This window comes from Bufo gargarizans, chromosome 1, assembly GCF_014858855.1.
Source record: "Bufo gargarizans isolate SCDJY-AF-19 chromosome 1, ASM1485885v1, whole genome shotgun sequence".
NCBI classification, from domain to species: domain Eukaryota; kingdom Metazoa; phylum Chordata; class Amphibia; order Anura; family Bufonidae; genus Bufo; species Bufo gargarizans.
Window position 1 is genome coordinate 275,737,063 of NC_058080.1, and position 22,088 is coordinate 275,759,150.

The 22,088-nt window shown below is 41.2% G+C and overlaps 1 protein-coding gene across 1 annotated transcript in view; it reads left to right on the top strand.

Moving 5' to 3' along the window:
- Positions 1-4,087: 4,087 nt before the first annotated feature.
- Positions 4,088-22,088, top strand: part of PPEF2 (protein phosphatase with EF-hand domain 2) — a 97,020-nt gene continuing 79,019 nt past the window's right edge. The window contains exons 1-2 of the mRNA XM_044277531.1: positions 4,088-4,230; positions 9,957-10,072. Of these exons, the coding sequence (XP_044133466.1) occupies positions 10,015-10,072 (58 nt within the window). The 5' untranslated portion in view covers positions 4,088-4,230; positions 9,957-10,014. The remainder of the gene's footprint in view (positions 4,231-9,956; positions 10,073-22,088) is intronic.

Sequence of the window (22,088 nt, forward strand, 5' to 3'; positions counted from 1 at the left end):
TTACATCACAAAAAGTTCAACACCAAGTGATCAAAAAGATGTGTATGTCCCACAAAATGGTACCAATAAAACCCTCACCTCATCCCACAAACAAAATGAGCCCCTACATAAGAAAAATCGCTGAAAAAATAAACAAACTATAGCTCTCAGAACATGGAGACATTAAAACATCATTTTTTATTTAAAAATAATTAAATCTCAAATCAGGGAAGAGCCTAGGGCCCGATGGCCTGACCCCTCGTTTCTATAAGTTACTGGGGGAAGTCCTGTCCCCTGTTCTACTGCGGGCATTCAATCATATCTCCAGAGCCAACCCCTTTCCCCGCCAAACCCTTAGTGCCCACATCACGGTGATCCCTAAGCCAGGAAAGGACCCCTCCCTATGCGCCAGTTATCGCCCGATATGCCTGCTTAATGTAGATTTGAAAGTTTATGCGAAGCTGCTGGCCCTGAGGCTGCATCCGTATATTCCCAGCTGTGTTCACAGGGAACAAGTCGGATTCGTCCCTGGCAGGGAAGCTTGCGATAATACCCTGAAGTCGATTGGCATTATATACGAGGCGAGACATGCCGAGAAGGCATTTGATAGGGTGAATTGGCAGTTTCTCTCTAGAACGCTAGAACACATAGGACTGAGATCTAAGATGATAGGTAGGATTATGGAAATGTATACCTCCCCCTCGGCCCACGTACGAGTGAACGGAATGCTCTCCAGTCCCTTCGAGATACGAAATGGGACACGTCAGGGCTGCCCACTCTCCCCTTTCCTATACATTCTGTGTATGGAATCCCTGGCCAATGCCCTACGAGCCAACTAGTCCTTCAAAGGCATACAAGTGGGACGCACCGAGCACAAGCTGTCTTTGTTTGCGGACGACCTCCTCCTGTATTTATCTTCCCCGAGAGTGGGTCTGCTCTCGGTCCTCCGAGAATTCGAAACATTCGGTCACCTTAGTAACTTCAAGGTGAACATGCAAAAATCCGAAATCCTGAATGTTACTCTTCCGCAGCGGAAGTTCGCCCACATCAGAGACACCTTCTCGTTCCGCTGGACTACCCCCGCCATTAAACACCTGGGGATCTATTTGCCTGCCAATCCAGCACACCTATACAAACTCAACTATAAACCTATCATCAGCTGTATTACAACCAGTTTACAGAGGTGGTCCCCCCCCCCCAAATCGCAGATGCTAGGTTTGCGACTGACTGGGAGAGAGAACTGAACACCACATTATCTGATGATGAGTGGAGAAGAGCACTCCTGTACACGCACAAGTCCATTGTTTCTTGTCGATTGCAGGAACTCAACTAAAAGATACTCATGCGATGGTATAGAACTCCAGTGAAGGTTCACCGATTCTATCCTTTGGTCCCCGACACATGCTGGCGCTGTAATGCAGCGGTGGGCACCATGCTTCATATATGGTGGGAGTGCCCAGGAGTCTCTACTTTATGGTCAGATGTTTTTGCCCTATAAATCACCCAAACGTCACACCCTCACCATTGATCGCCTTACTGTCCATATATCTGGGGCGCCCCCAACAGATAAAATGAGGGACACTTAGAATCTTTATTCAGGCCATGAGGCAAATTATCCCCCGCAGATGGCGGTCCACGGACAGCTTGCAGAGAATATCCTGGACCCCAGCCCTGGACACCCTAGTTCGTATGGAGTAACTTGGGTCAGAGTCCCATAACCGAGTACAGATTTTTTCTCGCTCTTGGGAGCCACGGTTCCAATTTTGAAACTCATCCCGTTGCGCAATCTGGTTGGCTACTGGTACTATTGAGACTCACGGTTCCTGATGTGGTTCCTGGGACACTAGGTAGTAAAGAACATTCTCAGCCTCCTTACCGGCTATTCTATGGGCTTCTTCCTTCCCCCCTGATCTTGTGTGCCTGCTAGCCCTGATTTCCTACAGCGGGTAAATTGAACAGCATTACATTACTCATACAATATACGCGTTACCTGAACCTGTCTCCCCACCCCCGCCCCCTAGTCTGTCCCCCCTCCCCTAGTCTGTCCCCCCTCCCCTCTGTCTTTGTGTATTTGTACCCCCTGTTTCATACAGTTGGTAAATGGAATAACTGTGTATTTCTCATGCATTATGCTTGCTCTTTTGGATTATGATTACTCCACCTATATTTGGATTAATGTGAACTTACTGGCTATTCTTTTCATTTTTTCTGCCTAATAAAAAATGATTGAACCATAAAAAAATGCTATTATTGTGTTAAAGTGAAATAAATAAAAAAAGTATACATATTAGGTATCGCCGTGTCCGTAATAACCAGCTCTATAAAAATATTGCATGACCTAACCTCTCACATGAACACCGTAATAAAAATAAAATAAAAACAGTGCCAAAAAAGCCACATTTTTTGTCACCTAATATCACATAAAGTGCAACACCAAGTGATCAAAAAGGTTTATGACACCCAAAATAGTACCAATCAAATCGTCACCTCATTCCACAAAAATTGAGACCCTAACTAAGAAAATCGGTTAAAAAATAAAAAAGCTATGGCTCTCAGACTATGGAGACACTAAAACATCATTTTTTGGGTTCAAAAATGCTATTCTTGTGTAAAACTTAAATAAATAAGAAAAAGTATACATATTAGTTATTTCCACGTCCGTAATGATCTGCTCTATAAAAATGTCACATGACTTAAGTTGAGTGCTGTAAAAATAAATAAATTTAAACTGTGCTAAAACAACCAATTTTTTGGTCACCTTGCCCCATAAAGTGTAATAATGAATGATCAAAAAATCATATGTACCCAAAAATGGTACCAATAAAAACATCAACTCTTCCTGCAAAAAATGAGCCCCTGCACAAGAGGAATGGCAGACAAATAAAAAAAAATATTGCATTCAGAAAATGGAGACACAAAAACATAATATATAAAAAAAATGCTTTATTATGTAAAACTGAAACAAACAAACAAAGTAGACTTATTTGATATCATTGCATCTGTAACTACTTGGTCTATAAAAATAGCACATGATCTACCCTGTCAGATGAATGTTGTAAAAAAAAAAAAAACTGTGCCAAAACAGCAATTTTCTGGTTACCTTGCTTCACAAAATAATTTTATATAGAACAATTAAAAATCATATGTACCCCAAAATAGTACCAATAAAACTGACACCTTATCCCCTAGTTTCCAAATGGGGTAAATTATTAGGAGTTTCTACTGTAAGGGTGCATCAGGGGGGCTTCAAATGGGACATCGCATCTAAAAACCAGTTCAGCAAAATCTGCCTTCCAAAAACCATATGGCGCTCCTTTTCTTCTGCGTCCTGCAGTGTGCCCTTATTTCAGTTTACGACCACATGTGGGGTGTTTATGTAAATCTCAGAATTGGGGTAATAAATATTACGTTTTGTTTGGCTGTTAACCCTCGATGTGTTAAAGAAAAAAATGAATTAAAATGGAAAATCTGCCAAAAAAGTGAAATGTAGAAATTTCATCTCCATTTTCCTTTAATTCTTGTGGAACACCTAAACGGTTAACAAAGTTTGTAAAATTACTTTTGAGTAACTTGAAGGGTGTAGTTTCTACAATGGGATCATTTATGGGGGGTTTCCACTGTGTAAGCCCCACAAAGTGACTTCAGACCTGAACTGGTCCTTAAAAAGTGGGTTTGGGAAAAAAAAAAAAAATTAAGAATTGTTCTAAAATGGCCCCGGTCTGGAAGTGGTTAAAAAGAATATACTTAAAAACACGGTAATAATACTATTACAAAATCTACATAACAATATCTATTGCTTTTTACATGCTAAGAAACGTCTTCTCATTTCCTTCCCATGCCTGATATGGCCTTTATGATTTCAATCTGGTATGACATTGTTTACAGATTTTTAAGATTTTGCTTACTGCTCAGAATACTCTGCCTCTATTTCCTAGTGTAAAATATCCCTGCACTCCGTGGGCTACATGGTTATTAAGAAAAAATCTGTAGAGTATTTGTTTCAGAATCTTGCATAATCCTAATCCATTACAGATCCTTTCAGTGTCTTAAGTGTCACGTGGGGTAACACAGTCACATTGTTTTGCTTTGTCTGTCTGGATGTCCTGTTACAGTGTAAAGAAGACATTCAGAACATTCATTATGATTTTTTCAGGGTCATATTGGATTTATCATTTCCAGTTTTATAGATGCCATTATGTAGGACTGGATTATCTGGAGAAAAGAGCTGTATTGTATAAAGCATAAAGAAAGGTACGTTGTTACTGTTTGTTTCATAGATGATGAGAAAGAAACAATTAACAATCTATTTTTTACTGTTAGATTATTTTTCATGATTTTATTTCTAAATATAATGTTTTTGTTTAGTTTTTTAAAAAGATATAGGCTTTATGTTTAAATCCTGATGCCAAAATATACACACCTCATTTTTCAGAGGTGTAACTGGAAGATCCAGGGTCCTGATGCAGAATGTGTAATAGGAATACCAGCTATTGTGTGCATTTATCATACTGGGGTCTTTGTGGCACAGGGGCTTTGGGACCCCTCAGACACCAGGACCAAGGATCAACTGCTACCTCTGCAGCCCCTATAGCTATGCCCCTGCAATGTATGTTTCTGTAGATAATTTCCTTTAACGCTAATTGTAGAGAATTAGATATGGAGGTATTCTCGAAAAGCACCCACATTTTGGCTGCCTTCTTATGTCAAATGAGATTAATTTGGTAATAGTCTGAAAGACTAATTTCCCTAAAATACTAAGAAAAGGTCATCAAAGTTGGACCTCCACATAAAGTAAATATCCGGCATAGGTAAGTGTGGTTGACTAGCTATACACTGCTCTAGTCTGGTATCACCATTCACTATCACTACCAGTGCTTTCTCCATTTATTTCTCCAGAAGGCATATCAGCCAGATCCACTTCTTGAAAATCTTCAACTGACAAAATCGGTTTTCCCCAGGGGTGTAAGAATAATGGGAAAGAGGTGCAGACATACCCAAGGGCCTCTTTGCCACTATTAGATGTTTTATAGCTGTCACATGGTAGTCGGGGTCTCTTTTATAGAATTTTCATTGGAAACCAGGAACCTCTGATGTTACCATTGCTAATTGTCTCTGTTAACTGTAACTGAGAATTCTGAAAGCTTTAGTACTAACTCATTATACATGACTTTATTAGGGTATTCAGAGCCTATTCTGGGTTATGCTGGCATATATAAAGGATTGAGATATAATTGGTCAAATATACTTGTGAGAAAATCCATTCACATGCCTGGCACAAACTCATGGCACATACTGTAGAACAGTCTCACATGAACAGGGGATACAGGTGAATTGATGTAATATAATTCCCCATAAATCAGACACCAGCAGTATGACAAATAGTGGTAGACACTAATGAAATTAATGAGAGGTCGGGTTACTGATTTTCAGTATTAGGTTATCCCGTTAAATGGTTGTGAAGTAATATAAAATAGATGACCTATTGTCAGCATAGGTTGTCAATATCCGTTCGAATGGGGTAGCACTGCCGCTATGAAGGAGACAGCGTGCAGGTAAACTTTGAAGAGGATGCAGCGCTCACGCAAGTGCCGTGATCCCTTAAGGCCTCTTTCACAGGGGCGTGTGCGCCCCGTTGCCGTATTGCGGACCGTATTTGCGGATCCGCAATACACGGGTGCCTTTCCGTCGGCATTCCGCATCACGGATGCGAACCCATTCACTTCAATGGGTCCGCAAATCCGGAGATGCAGAATGGTGCGGAACGGAAGCACGGAACGGAACCCTATGGAAGCACTACAGAGTGCTTCCGTGGGGTTTTCGTCCCGTACTTCCGTTCCGCAAAAATATAGAACATGTCCTATCTTTTTGCGGAACGGCCGGATAGTGGACCCATTCAAGTGATGGGTTACGGACTGTGATCGTGCATTGCGGCCCGCAGCGCAACCACGGGGCACACACGCCCGTGTGAAAGAGGCCTAAAACTGTTGATTTATTTATTTTAAGCACTTATATAGCGCTGTTAAATGTCGCAGCGCTTTACAGACATTAAACTGTCCCCAATGGGGTATATGTTTGGAGTGTGGGAGGAAACCTATGCAAATACAGGGAGAACATACAAACTCCATGCAGATGTTGTCCTTGGTCGGATTCAAACCTAGGACCCCAGCGCTGCAAGGCACCAGTGCCAACCACTGAGGAGCCACCGTGCTGCCCATTGATTGATGGGGATGCTGGGAGTTGGACCCCTGCCAATATGAAATTGATGACCTACTGTATACCTGCCTGCTCCTCAATCCTTCATTCCGAATCCGTGGCTCCCAGGTAGTCTTTACTACACTTCTAGTCCCCAAATGAGGCTCCTTCATCAGGCAGGTTTACAAATGAATTATGGAAGGAAAACACAACATTAAGAAGATGTTACAGACATTTGCACATCGGGATGATATATCATTAACTTTGGTAACTGCACAGTGGGGAACAACAGGCCTGATTGGGTGGCATTGGTTGAACTCTTCTGCAATAACACTTGTGCTTTATTCACTTGAAATGAGGAAAATCTCTGCACTTTCTGCATGGGATTGTTGGTACAGAAGAAAAATCACTGTTTTAACATGAATGAATAAAGTTATGTCAACATGAAGCACACCATTAGGTTTAGAGCTCAACCTGGACATACCCCCATTTTCACCCCTCCAGCCCCCCTGATATTAGCATTGGAGCATTTCATGCTCCGGTGCTCTCCCTTGCCCTGTGCTGTGTCGTGTAGGGCAAAGGCTGTTTGTTTATATTTTTTACACTGCTAGGGGGGGGCTTCTGCCTAGCAGTGTTGCCGATGCCATCACCGGCACTGATGGGCGGGCTTTAGCGCTTCCCTAGCCGTTTTACAGTCTAGGTCACGCTAAAGCCTGCCCATCAGTGTCGGTGACATCACTGGGCTCACTGCTAGGCAAGAGCCTCTACCTGGCTTTACCCATGGACAGCCCAGTATGTCACCGTATCTCCAATAACAGCCTTTGCCCTGCGCAATTCAGCGCAGGGCAAAGGAGATCATCAGAGCATGAAGTGCTCTGATGCTCATATCTGGGGGGGCTGCTGGGTGAAAATGGGGATTTTCACCCATCCGATTTTCACTGACCATCAAAAAAACTGCTGTCTGAATAACCCCATAGACTACCATTAGTCTTAAAATGGACGTGGGATGGCCGTTAAAAAAAAGTTCATCACATGTCTGTTTTTCACTGTTATGTGCATGTAGCCTTAGTGTGTGAATAAATATTTACAATTAGTGACGTACAGGTCACATCTCCTCTGGAGTTATTCTCTTTCCCCTTTTACCCATCTGGGTCAGACCACCATGATGACTGCCGAGTTTGCCGCTTATATATCTTCAGCTTGCTTTACCAATACATCTGCACCCTATATACTAACACAACTCTTCTTAGTGCCACATGCTGTGTGCTCTGAATATAAGGGCAACACACATGGTGATCTTGAATACAATGTCACATACTATGCCCCCTGAAAATAAAGCACCACACATACAGTGCCATTAATAATGACACCGCCTACAGATAGTGTCACTCTGTGCCCTATATATAGCACCTAAAGCTCTGTGCCTTGTTATATAGTGCCACACACTCTGTGCCCCATGTATATATAGCCTTGTGATCTGTACCACTTGTATATAGTGCCACACATGTTGTGCTGACTGTATATAGTGCCAGGTTCTGTGTCCCTGTATATACTGCCAGGATCTGTGCCCACTTTATATAGTCACAGGATCTATTACCCCTATATATAGTGCCTCTTGCTCTGTGTCCCCTTTATATAGTGCAAGGATCTATAACCCCTATATATATAGCGCCTCTTGCTCTGTGTCCACTTAATATGGTGTTAGATTCTCTTCCCCCTTTATGTAGGGCCAGGATCTGTGCCCCCTTTATGTAGTGCCAGCATCTAGGCCCCTTTTATATAGTGCCTCTTTCTCTGTGGCCCCTTAATATGGTACCAGATTCTGTGATCGCTTATGTATATAAGGCCCTGTATGACAAGGAATAAATAGAACTGTTTCTGACATCATACTGCATTTGTCACTGACACGTTCTCCAGACGTCTGTCTTTGGGGACAAAGGAAGGAATCAAGGTGCATTGAGAAGGATTTCAGCCTCTTCCTCTTTTCCATATATATTTATAGTCAGGGCCGGTGCAAGGATTTTTGCCAACACAAGCAAAGCTACATTTTTGCTCTGTGCTGTGCCCCGTATACTGTGCCTCATCCTATAACCACACTCACCTGCCCCAGCCACGGTGTGCCGTGCTAAATTTTAGGCTGTGTCCATTATTATAAGCCTCTCCTACATATAATAGGCCACTCCCAACAAATACCATACAGCTGGAATTATTTAACTATACCGTCATGTTGTCTAAAGGAGAACACTTAGAACAGTATTAAGAACAACGCATTTTGTGTCTTACTTCTAGACACTTCATCAGGTTCAGATTAAAATCCAGTTGCCTGTATAGAGCAGGATTAATAATAATCCTGCTCTATACAGGCAACAAGATTGTAATCTGAACCTGATGAAGTGTACAGCCATAAGACATAAAACGCGTTGTTCTAATAATAAAACTTGAGAATTCTTGTTCACTGGGAAGTTCCAAGTGTCTTCCTTTTCTGAGGTCCTGAGTGGTCATACACCATACACTCTTCCATCTCATATATACCATATAATATATAATACAGGATGTAACTCAGGATCAGTACAGGATAAGTAATGTATGTACACAGAGTATGCACCAGCACAATAGCGAGTACAGCTCTGAAGTATAATGCAGGATGTAACTCAAGATCAGTATAGGATAAGTAATGTAATAATGTATGTACACAGAGTATGCACCAGCACAATAGCGAGTACAGCTCTGAAGTATAATGCAGGATGTAACTCAAGATCAGTATAGGGTAAGTAATGTAATGTATGTACATAGTGTACATAGTGAGTCTTTGTGCACACACACTACTTATTCTGTACTGATCCTGAGTAATATATACTCCAGAGCTGCACTCACTATTCTGCTGGTGTAGTCACTGGGTACATATATATTATCCTGTACTGATCCTAAGTTACATCCTGTATTATACTCCAGAGCTGCGCTGACAATTGTGCAGGTTGAGTCACAGACAGTACTGCAGCTCTGTAACATAATACAGGAAAAGTAATATATGTATATAGGGAGAGTGCAGCCCTCAAGTACTGTATATACAGCGGTGTACTGATATACCTGTATCCACTACATCTTTTATGCCTCGTATATGAAGTATGAGTACACTGTGTATATACTATGTAGGTATAAGATAAAACAGATGCAGTGGGTACAGATATATGTGGACAGTTATATATTATGGTCACGATGTGAGGTACGTGAGGTATTGGGAGGTCAGAGATTAGGGTCAGTTTTAGGGTTAGGCATAAAAGTTGGGTTAGGGATCAGTATTAGGGCTAGGGGTCAGTATTAGGGTCAGTTTTAGGGTTAGAGGTGAGTATTTTGGTCAGGGCCAGTATTGAGGGTTGGGGCACATGGAATGAAAAGAGGAGGGCACTCTACTCACCTGGCCCACGATGTAGCAATGCATTACCAGCCTCTTCTCGCGGGTTTGCTCCTGTGGAACGTCACAGTTGGCCCGCCTATGTCATATCAATGCATCGGGAATAGCGCAACAGAAAACCAGTGGTTCCCTATTTCCGCCAGAGCTGCCGCATGCTCAGTTGTATCTGCGTCTAGTGGATGGAGATACAATTGAGTTCAGGGGCTGCAGAAACCGGTGGGTATCCATTTGAAAAAATTGCTTCTAGGGGGGGTCCAGACCTGTTGGATCGCCCTGTGGGTGCAACCCTGCCCTTGATAGACCATTTTCTGATGACACATTTAATTTAAATGTTCTAGTTGATGACATACTTTCTCTTTCTCTTTCCACTTAGAATGCATTAATCATATACTACAAAAATAAGTGAGTAATTGCCTGCCAAACTGTTCATCATGGGATGTGGGACATCCTCGACTACCAGCAATCACTCCATGCGCAAGTCTAGAAAAGGTAAGCTGGAAGGATTATGCAATTTGAATCCAATGAAGTACATTGAAAGCTGAAAATTGAAAAGGGGTGAACTTGGAGCAGTGGCCAAAGCATAGTGAGACTATCTCCTCTAACCAAGAGTAACATTAACCACATCAAGATATAGCCAGTTTTCAGCTTATGGACCAAGCATAATTTAGCAAATCTGACGTCTCATTTTATGTGGTAATAACTTTGGAATGTTATTGCTTTTACTTATCCAACCAAGACCAAGACTGTTTTTGTGACATATTGTAATTCATGTTAGTGGTAAATTTGAGCCGATATGCTTTACCTTTATAAAAATAAATGGAAAAATGCACAATTTTCTATATATGAATTTCTCTGCTTTTAACACATATAGTGATATTTCATAAATAGTTATTAACATTCACTATATGTCTACTTTATGGTTGCATTATTTTGCAAACGTTTTATTTTTAATTTTTTTAACGATGTTAGAACGCTTAGAATTTTAGAAGCTATTTTTTAAAGGGAACCCGTCATCAACTATAAAATAGTGACAGAAATGCTGATTTCAGTGGTGTGTCACTCATCAGCTAAAAGTAAGTGGTTTCTGAAAACCAGCATCATAATCATTGCAGCCCAGGCCTGGAAAAGAGTCAAATCTGCCTGAGAAGAGTCCTGGTTATTCATAATCTCCTGCCCATCTGCTGATGATTGGCAGTTCTCTCCTAGAGAGAAAGGGAGAAAACTAGGTAGAAGACTGTCAGTCATCAGCAGGAGGGCAGGAGAGCAGGAATCCATGACTCTTCTCAGGTGGCCGTGACTCTTTTCCAGGCCCAGTCTGCAATGATTGTGATGTTGGTTCTTGGCAACCACTTACTTTTAACTTATAAATGACAGACCGCTGAAATCAACTCACCTGTCTCTACTTTATGCTGCCGTTAGTATGGGCAGCATAAAGTGGATGACAGATTCCCTTTAAGAAGCTACATCCCTCAAATTAATTAAAACAGATTTTAGACACTTTGTTAACACTTTAGGTGTGCTTTGACGCAACAGGAATTTAATACAATTTAGAGACACTTTGCTGTGAAAATGAAACCACAATTTGTTAAGCACTTTTCCCTGATTATGGCAACACTCCTTATGTGGTCGTAAACTGCTGTATGGGCATATGACAGGACTCAGAAGGAAGGAGCACAATTTGGCTTTTGGAGGACAGATCTGAGAGGGTTCAATACACAATTTGAAGCCCAATGTGGTGATTTAAGCCCCTTTCACACAAGCGAGTATTCCACGCGGATGCAATGCGTGATGCGAACGCATTGTGCCCGCACGTAATCCGGACCCATGTAATCCGGATCGCATCGCATCTGCAAGCAAGTGCGGATGTGATTAGTTTTTCACGGATGGTTGCTAAGAGATGTTGTTTGTATACATTCAGTTTTTTATTACGTGCGTGCAAAACACTTTAAAACGCATTGCACCTGCTCGATAAAAACTGAACAACTGAACGCGATCGCAGGCAAAACTGAATGACTTTGCCTGCGAAATCGCGCATTCTTCACTGAACACATTCGCAACGCACCCGGACCTAATCCGGACACGTTCGTCTGCAAGGGGCCTTACACTGGTGATTTACACTGCTTGTTGAGGCTCTCGGGCAAAATAATAAATGGAACCCCTGAGAAGAAACCTCATTTTGGAAACTCCACCCCTCAAGGTAAAATGGTGTGAAGTAAGTATTTTGATGCCACAGGTATTTTTCAGAAATTAATGTCCAGTAGGGCTGCACGATAAATCGAAAAAATAATCGAATCGCGATAATCGGCAAATGCGATATGGCGATTTGGCCGACCCGAAAATGCCGCGATTATATTTAAAGGGGCCCTGGGCACATAACTGCCTTTTGCGTGTAAAGTGTTTTACTAGTGTGTGTGTGGGTGAAACAATCTCTCTCCTAACAGGTCCGGCCTCTGTACTCACTATGAATGCAATGCTCTGCAGCGAGCGGCAGCGAGGTGGCCGGCCGGCGCGTGACTGACGTCACTTAGTAACGCTCCTGCTTCCTGAAGTGGGAGGAGCGTTACTAAGTGACGTCAGTCACGCACCGGCCGGCCACCTCGCTGCCACTCGCTGCAGTGCATTGCATTCATAGTGAGTACAGAGGCCGGACCTGTTAGGAGAGAGATTGTTTCACCCACACACACACTAGTAAAACACTTTACACGCAAAGGCAGTTATGTGCCCAGTTTAGGATACATGAGGGGGACCAGCATAAGATGCTATATGTCTTAAGCTGGCCCCCCTCATGGCCCTATGTGTCCTCCACACATCCCCAATAACAGTGCCATCCACAGGTCCCCCATAAGTGTCCTCCACAGATCCCCCATAACAGCGCCCTCCACAGATCCCCCATATAACAGCGTCCTCCACAGATCCCCCACATAACAGCGTCCTCCACAGCTCCCCCACATAACAGCGTCCTGCACAGATCCCCCACATAACAGCGTCCTCCACAGATCCCCCACATAACAGCGTCCTCCACAGATCCCCCACATAACAGCGTCCTCCACAAATCCCCCATATAACAGCGTCCTCCACAGATCCCCCCTATAACAGCGTCCTCCACAGATCCCCCACAACACAGCGTCATCCACAGATCCCCCACAACTCAGCGTCATCCACAGATCCCCCATAACTATGTCATACCCAGCCGCGTCAGCGGCTCATATGGGAAAATCCAAGCAAATAGACCTCTAGCACAATTCCTTTAAAAATATCGCATCGCATATCGTAATCGCAATTTTTAGGGCCCTAATCGCAATCACACAAAATTCCCATATCGTGCAGCCCTAATGTCCAGCAACCCTTGCAAAATGAAAATTTAAATTTTTCAACAGATATGGCATTTCAGTGCCCAATATATTTGCCAGCTCATGCTATCTGATACTTACACCACTTTGCTTGATTTCATAGTCAGGTTCTACTAGCTACGAAAATGTCATTAATGTGGACGTTAGCTGCTGTGTGAGCACATGGTAGGGCTCAGAAGGGAAGGAGCACCATTTGGCTTTTGGAGCACAGATTTTGCTCGAATGTTTTTTGGGCACTACATCCCATTTGCAGAGACCCTGAGGTACCTGCCAGCCTATCCCCTTCTTCACTCATGCCACGTCAACTTTTTTAGACCTGGCGTGAATGGTGAAAAGGCGCAACGGTTATAGGCGTATTTCAGCTTCATAAATGACCCCCTTGGTTTTTTTTGGTGGGGGGATGAGGTGATTTTTAATTTTAGTGTACATATGACTTTTTGATCGCTTAATATAATATATTTTTTTTAACTTTATATGTAAATGGCTTGATTAGAGAAAAGGAGCGCCTTTTTTTTAACTTGAAACTTTTATTTTTTATTTTTATAAAACACTTTTTTATTTTATTTTTTACTTTTAATTTTAGTCCACTATGAAACTTCAACTTTTGAGGGTCTGATCCCTGTTTCAATGCAGTACAATACATGCTGTATTGTACTGCATTGGAACTGTCAGTTTCACACTGACTATTATTTCAGATCAGCCCTATTGATTTGAATGGATATAAGCTGCACCACAAGACACAGCCCATGGAGAAGTATAGCACTGTTTCTTAAAAAAATTAAAAAGCTAATATTTCTATAACTTTGTACAGCTCCTTTAAACATAGTGGCGACAGTGTGATAGTGTGGAAATTTTGTTGCCTCAGGTGCCCTTTGTGCGGATTATTGCTGACAAAGGAAGTAAATTCAATAAAAGGGCTGTCCCACAATTAAATATTACATTTAGCAAAAAAAAAAAACAATTATAATAATTATATAGATTTGGGGGCATGTAGCGATTCTCACCACCTTCTCCACTGGGAGTGGTGGGGACAGGGTGTGGTGTACATGGGCCCATCGGCTGGAGTAGATTTCAGTTATATGCGCATGGACCACCAAAAGATGCACCTAATTTATGGTGAGGCCTGAGCCCGTCTTTAATAAATGAGCCCTTCGTCCTGTGTCTAGATATCGCTGTTACATACAGTCAGAAGAAACTGCTTTCAGTGCAGTAATCCATATTGGCTGATCTGCAAAATACCAGATATCATTCCACCACCCATATTCAAGATGTCCTGAGCATTAGGACTGAGCAGCTGTGCATGTGTGTCCCCCAGCACTGGAGAAATAATCTAAAAAACACCAGGGGGCACCATAGCAAGTACAGACGTGGACAAAATTGTTGGTACCCTTTGGTCAATGAAAGAAAAAGTCACAATGGTCACAGAAATAACTTTAATCTGACAAAAGTAATAATAAATTAAAATTCTATAAATGTTAACCAATGAAAGTCAGACATTGTTTTTCAACCATGCTTCAACAGAATTATGTAAAAAAATAAACTCATGAAACAGGCATGGACAAAAATGATGGTACCCCTAACTTAATATTTTGTTGCGCAACCTTTTGAGGCAATCACTGCAATCAAACGCTTCCTGTAACTGTCAATGAGACATCTGCACCTCTCAGCAGGTATTTTGGCCCACTCCTCATGAGCAAACTGCTCCAGTTGTGTCCGGTTTGAAGGGTGCCTTTTCCAGACTGCATGTTTCAGCTCCTTCCAAAGATGCTCAATAGGATTGAGGTCAGGGCTCATAGAAGGCCACTTTAGAATAGTCCAATTTTTTCCTCTTAGCCATTCTTGGGTGTTTTTAGCGGTGTGTTTTGGGTCATTGTCCTGTTGCAAGACCCATGACCTGCGACTGAGACCAAGCTTTCTGACACTGGCTAGTACATTTCTCTCTAGAATTCCTTGATAGTCTTGAGATTTCATTGTACCCTGCACAGATTCAAGACACCCTGTGCCAGACGCAGCAAAGCAGCCCCAGAACATAACAGAGCCTCCTCCATGTTTCACAGTAGGGACAGTGTTCTTTTCTTGATATGCTTCATTTTTTCGTCTGTGAACATACAGCTGATGTGCCTTGGCAAAAACTTCGATTTTTGTCTCATCTGTCCACAGGACATTCTCCCAGAAGCTTTGTGGCTTGTCAACATGTAGTTTGGCATATTCCAGTCTTGCTTTTTTATGATTCGTTTTCAACAATGGTGTCCTCCTTGGTCGTCTCCCATGTAGTCCACTTTGGCTCAAACAACGACGGATGGTGCGATCTGACACTGATGTTCCTTGAGCATGAAGTTCACCTTGAATCTCTTTAGAAGTCTTTCTAGGCTCTTTTGTTACCATTCGGATTATCCGTCTCTTAGATTTGTCATCAATTTTCCTCCTGCGGCCACGTCCAGGGAGGTTGGCTACAGTCCCATGGATCTTAAACTTATGAATAATATGTGCAACTGTACTCACAGGAACATCTAGTTGCTTGGAGATGGTCTTATAGCCTTTACCTTTAACATGCTTGTCTATAATTTTCTTTCTGATCTCTTGAGACAGCTCTTTCCTTTGCTTCCTCTGGTCCATGTCGAGTGTGGTACACACCATATCACCAAACAACACAGTGATTACCTGGAGCCATATATATAGGCCCAATGGCTGATTACAAGGTTGTAGACACCTGTGATGCTAATTAGTGGACACACCTTGAATTAACATGTCCCTTTGGTCACATTATGTTCTGTGTTTTCTAGGGGTACCATCATTTTTGTCCATGCCTGTTTCATGAGTTTATTTTTTTACATAATTCTGTTGAAGCATGGTTGAAAAACAATGTCTGACTTTCATTGGTTAACATTTATAGAATTTTAATTTATTATTACTTTTGTCAGATTAAAGTTATTTCTGTGACCATTGTGACTTTTTCTTTCATTGACCAAAGGGTACCAACAATTTTGTCCACGTCTGTATGTAATAGCAATATCTAGACACAAGAATATTTTAAAACATTGATTCCAAGTGAAATTTTTAAACATTGATAATATGGGTGGACAAATAATTGCATTGGTCACTCTTATGTGTTTATGTCCATATTATCTAACATTACCATTCAATGTGACAATATGCATTAACAATGGTGTTTTTTCTGTTCTGTTGCATTACAACCTGGAATTAAAATAGATTTTAATTTAGATTTATGTAATGAACCTGAAAAAATATTGCAAAGTGAATATATATACAGTGAAATTAAAAAAACTTGTTTAATAAATATGTTCATATGTATTTACTCTGTTTTGATATGAACCCACAAAATCAAAATAAGGGCTGGTCCAACCAGGTAACTCAGTGTCTCCCTATCAGATTGGAACAGTTTCAATGTAGTCCAGGAGATATGGGACTACTTAAAAGTGGCACTATTGAAGGCAACATTGCATTAGGCTCGTCAGTAAAAGCAAAAAAGGAAGAGACCACTGTGGTACTCAGCAGAAGTGGCCAAAATCATAAAAAAAAACAAAAAGATAGCATTTAGTAATTATAAAAAAAGAGTAATTATAAAAAATAAAAAAAAAATGAGGATGACAGGCAAATTTATAAGATTAGGCAGAGAGAGACCAAACAAGTTATAAGAGCTTCTAAAGCACACGCAGAAGAAAGATTAGCTCAGTCAGTGAAAAAAGGCGATAAGACATTCTTCAGATACATAAATGAAAAAAGTAAACTAAAACAAGGCATTAACAAATTAAAAACAAAAGAAGGAAGGTATATGGAAGAAGATAAAGAACTAGCTGACTGCCTCAATGAATACTTCTGTTAAGTTTTTACAAAGGAAAAGGACCTCAGTTAGGAAGGAAGACTAATGAATCTTTTGATGCATGTGTCTTTACAGAGGAAGAGGTTCTAAGTCAGCTGTCTAAAATTAATACAAATAAGTCACAGGGGTCTGATGGGATACACCCAAAGCTATTAAAAGAGCTTAGTGGTGAACTAGCAAAACCATTAACAGATTTATTTAACCAATCACTGGTAACAGGAGTCGTCCCAGAAGATTGGAAATTAGCAAATGTTGTGCCCATTCACAAGAAAGGTAGTAGGGAGGAATCAGGCAACTAAAGGCCAGTAAGCCTGACATCAATAGTGAGGAAATTAATGGAAACCATACTTAAGGAGAGGATTGTGGAACATCTAAAATTCCATGGATTGAAAGATGAAAAACAGCATGGGTTTACTTCAGGGAGATCATGTCAAACTAATCCTATTGATTTTTTTGATTGGGTGACTAAAATAATAGATTGCAAAGGTGCAGTAGACATCGCTTATCTAGACTTTAGTAAGGCTTTTGATACTGTCCCACATAGAAGGCTAAACAATAAATTGAAGTCTTTGGGCTTGGACTTCCATATTGTTAAATGGATTAGGCAGTGGCTGAGGGACAGACAACAGAGGGTTGTAGTCAATGGAGTATATTCAGACCATGGTCTTGTTACCAGTGGGGTACCTCAGGAATCTGTTCTGGGACCCATATTTAATATCTTTATCAGCAAAATTGCAGAAGGCCTCGAATGTAAGGTGTGTCTTTTTGCTGATGACACAAAGATTTGTAACAGGGTTGATGTTCCTGAAGGGATACACCAAATGGAAAAGGATTTAGGAAAACTAGAGGAATGGTCAAAAATCTGGCAACTAAAATTTAATAAGATAATGCACCTGGGGTGTAAAAACCCAAGAGCAGAATATAAAATCAGTGATACAGTCCTAACCTCAGTATCTGAAGAAAGGGATTTAGGGGTCATTATTTCAGAAGACTTAAAGGTAGGCAGACAATGTCATAGAGCAGCAGGAAATGCTAGCAGAATGCTTGGGTGTATAGGGAAAGGCATTACCAGTAGAAAGAGGGAGGTGCTTATGCCGCTCTACAGAGCACTAGTGAGACCTCATTTGGAGTATTGTGCGCAGTACTGGAGACCATATCTCCAGAAGGATATTAATACTTTGGAGAGAGTTCAGAGAAGAGCTACTAAACTGGTACATGGATTGCAGGATAAAATTTACCAGGAAAGGTTAAAGGACCTTAACATGTATAGCTTGGAAGAAAGACGAGACAGAGGGGATATGATAGAAACTTTTAAATACATGAAGGGAATCAACAAGGTAAAAGAGGAGAGAATATTTAAAAGAAGAAAAACTGCTACAAGAGGACATAGTTTTAAATTAGAGGGGCAAAGGTTTAAAAGTAATATCAGGAAGTATTACTTTACTGAGGGAGTAGTGGATGCATGGAATAGCCTTCCTGCAGAAGTGGTAGCTGCAAATACAGTGGAGGAGTTTAAGCATGCATGGGATAGGCATAAGGCCATCCTTCATATAAGATAGGGCCAAGGGCTATTCATAGTATTCAGTATATTGGGCAGACTAGATGGGACAAATGGTTCTTATCTGCCGACACATTCTATGTTTCTATGTAACTTTTCACCCCGTAGTGACCTGCCTGTTTTGGGCCTTAATGATCAAGCGATTAAAAAAAAAAAATTTTTGGCATTTTAATTTTCCAAGAGCTATGACTTTTTTATATTTTTTGGTCAATGTAGCCATATAAGGGCTTATTTTTTGTGGGACAAATTGTAGTTTTTAATGGCACCATTTTGGGGGGACACATAACTTACTGACTTACTAACTTTTATTAACTCATTCTGGGAAAGGCATGGGATAAAAAACAGCAATGCTGCCACTGAGTTTTTACATTATAAATTATGTAGCGTTCATTTTCGGCATAAATAACATGATAACTTTACTCTCTGGGTCAGTACCAAATACATATAGGGGGTCAATTATCAAACTGGTGTAAAGTAGAACTGACTTAGTTGCCCATAGCAACCAATCAGATTCCTCATTTCATTTTACAAAGGAGTTGTCCAAAATGAAAGGTGGAATCTGATTTGTTGCTATTGGCAACTAAGCCAGTTTACACCAGTTTGACAAATGTGTATTTAGTAAAAGTTCTTTTTTATGTTTTATTACTTATGCACAATAAAAACCTTTTTTTAAAAAGAAAATGTTTTTGCATCACTGCATCCTAAAACCCATCATTTTTTTTCATATTCCTTTCTACGGAGCTATGTGAGAGGACAACTTGTAGTTTTAATTGATATTATTTTGGGGTAAATAACACTTTTTGATCATTTTTTTCTGGCATTTTTTCTGGCGTTTACTGTAAATTACATGATAATTGTATAGTGATTACTGTTATGGATGCAATGATACCATATATGTGGAGATTTTATTTTTGTAACTTTTTTTCCATTGAAGTGTTTTTTCAATAGAAAAGGGTATATTTTGAAACTAATTTTTTTATTTAATAAAACTTTTTTTATTTTTTTTTTGACCATTTAATAGTCCCACAACTGGATTCCTGGTGTGCCGAGGCAGGGGGAGTACCCTCCCTGTTAACACTCATATGCTGCAGGCGCTATTGTCCACAGCACCTAAGGGGTTAAACTGACATAATCGGTGCTTCTGCCAGTCCAGGCTGTTAGAGCAGGAACGGGATTATCATGTGAGAGCTAAGCCCCTGCTCTCCACTGCACAGGAGGACCATGCAACACCTAAACTGGGCCACCATAAATAGTCATATAGGTAGTCACAAAGGGGTTAAGTCACATATTTTTTTTATTATTTATTACACAAAAATCTTTGTTTAATTTAAACCCTTTTTCTGCCCTATATCAGATCATTAATAAGTTTCTCCAGCAAATTAAAAAGGGCATCCTCGATCCAAATGGGGCTGGCGGCCATCACATAAAGTATCAAAGGGAGCAGAATCATTTTAGATTGTGAAAGAGGTAATTTCTGCCAAGTCCTGATCTTCTCTTTGATTTTATTTATCGTGGGGGTGATATCTAACCCGGTATAGCATTGTAATTTCGTGCCGATTTTAATCCCTAAATAATCTAAGTGGTCCGATGGCGACAATACCCACACTTTAATATCTTTATGTGGGACTCTCCAATTCAGAGGAAGGAGTACGGATTTGGACCAGTTAATTTCATATCCCGCCAATTCACTGTATTCGTCAATTATCTGGATGACCCGGGGTACAACTCTCCACCCGGCATTTAATTATATTAGTACATCATCTGCATATAGACTAATCTTGTATTTTGCCCCTCTTCCCCCAAACTCCTCTATCCCGTCTTCCGATCTAACTCTACAGGCAAGAGGTTCCACAAAGATTGCGAAGAGTAAGGGGGAGAGGGGGCAACCCTGCCGAGTGCCACGCTGTAAAAAAATGGCTGGTGAGCACACCCCATTAATACTGATTCTGGCAATAGGTTGACAATACAGTAGCCGAGTCAAATCAATAAAACTGTTACCCAGGTCCATACGGTCCATTATCTGCCAGAGGAAGGACCACTCCACCACGTCAAAGGCCTTTGCAATATCCAAAGACAGGATGGAGCGGTCCCCCCTCCCCCACGATCTGTATATTCAAAAACATTTTACGTATATTGTCCTGAATTTGCCGTCCAGGGATAAACCCTGTCTGGCCTGCAATCGATTCAACAGCAGTTTTGCTAATATCTTTTAATCCGTGTTAAGTAGCGATATGGGTCTATACCAGGCATCCTCAAACTGCGGCCCTCCAGCTGTTGTAAAACTACAACTCCCACAATGCCCTGCTGTAGGCTGATAGCTGTAGGCTGTTCGGGCATGCTGGGAGTTGTAGTTTTGCAACAGCTGGAGGGCCGCAGTTTGAGGATGCCTGGTCTATACAATCCAATATCAGTGCCATCTTTACCTTTTTTCTAAATTAACTACTGCTTCCGTTAACGATGGCGTCAGTCTCCCAGGTGTTCGGGACTCATTTAGGCACATATTTAGTTGAATAAGACTCCCTATGGGCAAAGTGTCACATGATGTGAGAATAAATATACCTGCTCTGAAAGACTCCTGAGTCTGTAACACCACTAAGGCTAGTTTCACATATGTGGCAGGGAACTCTGGCCGGTAGATAACAGCTAGCCACAGTCCTCCAAATACGGCTTTGCCGAATACTACTGCCTTCATGTCGGATCCCATTGACTATAATAGGGTCCGTCAGAGATCCAGCCACTGTCCGGCAAATATGCAGAGAATAGGCCAGACAAAAACCATTGTACGCGGCTGCAGGTGTGAAAGAAGCATAAGCAAGCACGTTGAAGACCAAGGAGCATTCCAAACACATCAGGGACAAAGTGTGCATTAATCAGAGATTCCACAAAGATACCAATGATAACATTGAAGGAGCTCCAGAGATCCACAGCAGAGGTGAAAGTATCTGTCTATAGGACCACGGTAAGAGTGGGGCTTCATGGAAGAGTGGCCAGAAAAAAACCCATTGTTTAAAGAAAAAAAAAAAAAAAACGTATTTGGTGAAAATCCAACACTTCCAATAATCCCAAGAACACCATTCCTACAGTGACGCATGATGCTGGATGCATTATGCTGAGGATGCTTTTTATTGGCAGGGAATCAAAAACTGGCCAGGATTTATGGAAAGATCCATGGCAGTAAATTTAGGACAATTCCTGAATTTCTGATCCTGTATCAGTCTGCCAGAGATTTGAGGCTGGGATAGGGGTTCATCTTCCAGCATATCACTAAAGCTACAATGGAGTGGTTTAATGGGAAACCTTTGAGGGTACAGCCATGCAGTCAGGTTTCTGCATGTAGTTTTAGAAGCCAAAATCAGGAGTGGATCATAAAAGGAGTGAAAGTATAAAGGACATTCACTTCTGGTATTAACCCTTTATTGGTAGGATACATAATAAAATAATTTTTGTGTAGCATTTATGGTAATGTGTACAGTAAAGTGCATGGTAGAGGTATGGTGGGGGTGTATCTCACCCAGTTTTTCAGTTTAACTGGGTGGGAACTGAAATCCAGAAATGGTATGGCTTCAGCAAGGCATAGTTGCTGGAGCTCTTTTTTTATTTAAAGTTGTATGGGCTGGATTTCTTTGGACTGGGAGACAGGCTGGTAGTGGGAGTCTTCCAGACCACACCCCAGTCTATTACAGGTTCCCTGACCCCAGGTGAGGTCTGCTGGATTAATCAAGCTGGGATAAATCAACCCTCTGTGTATGAGTCTGG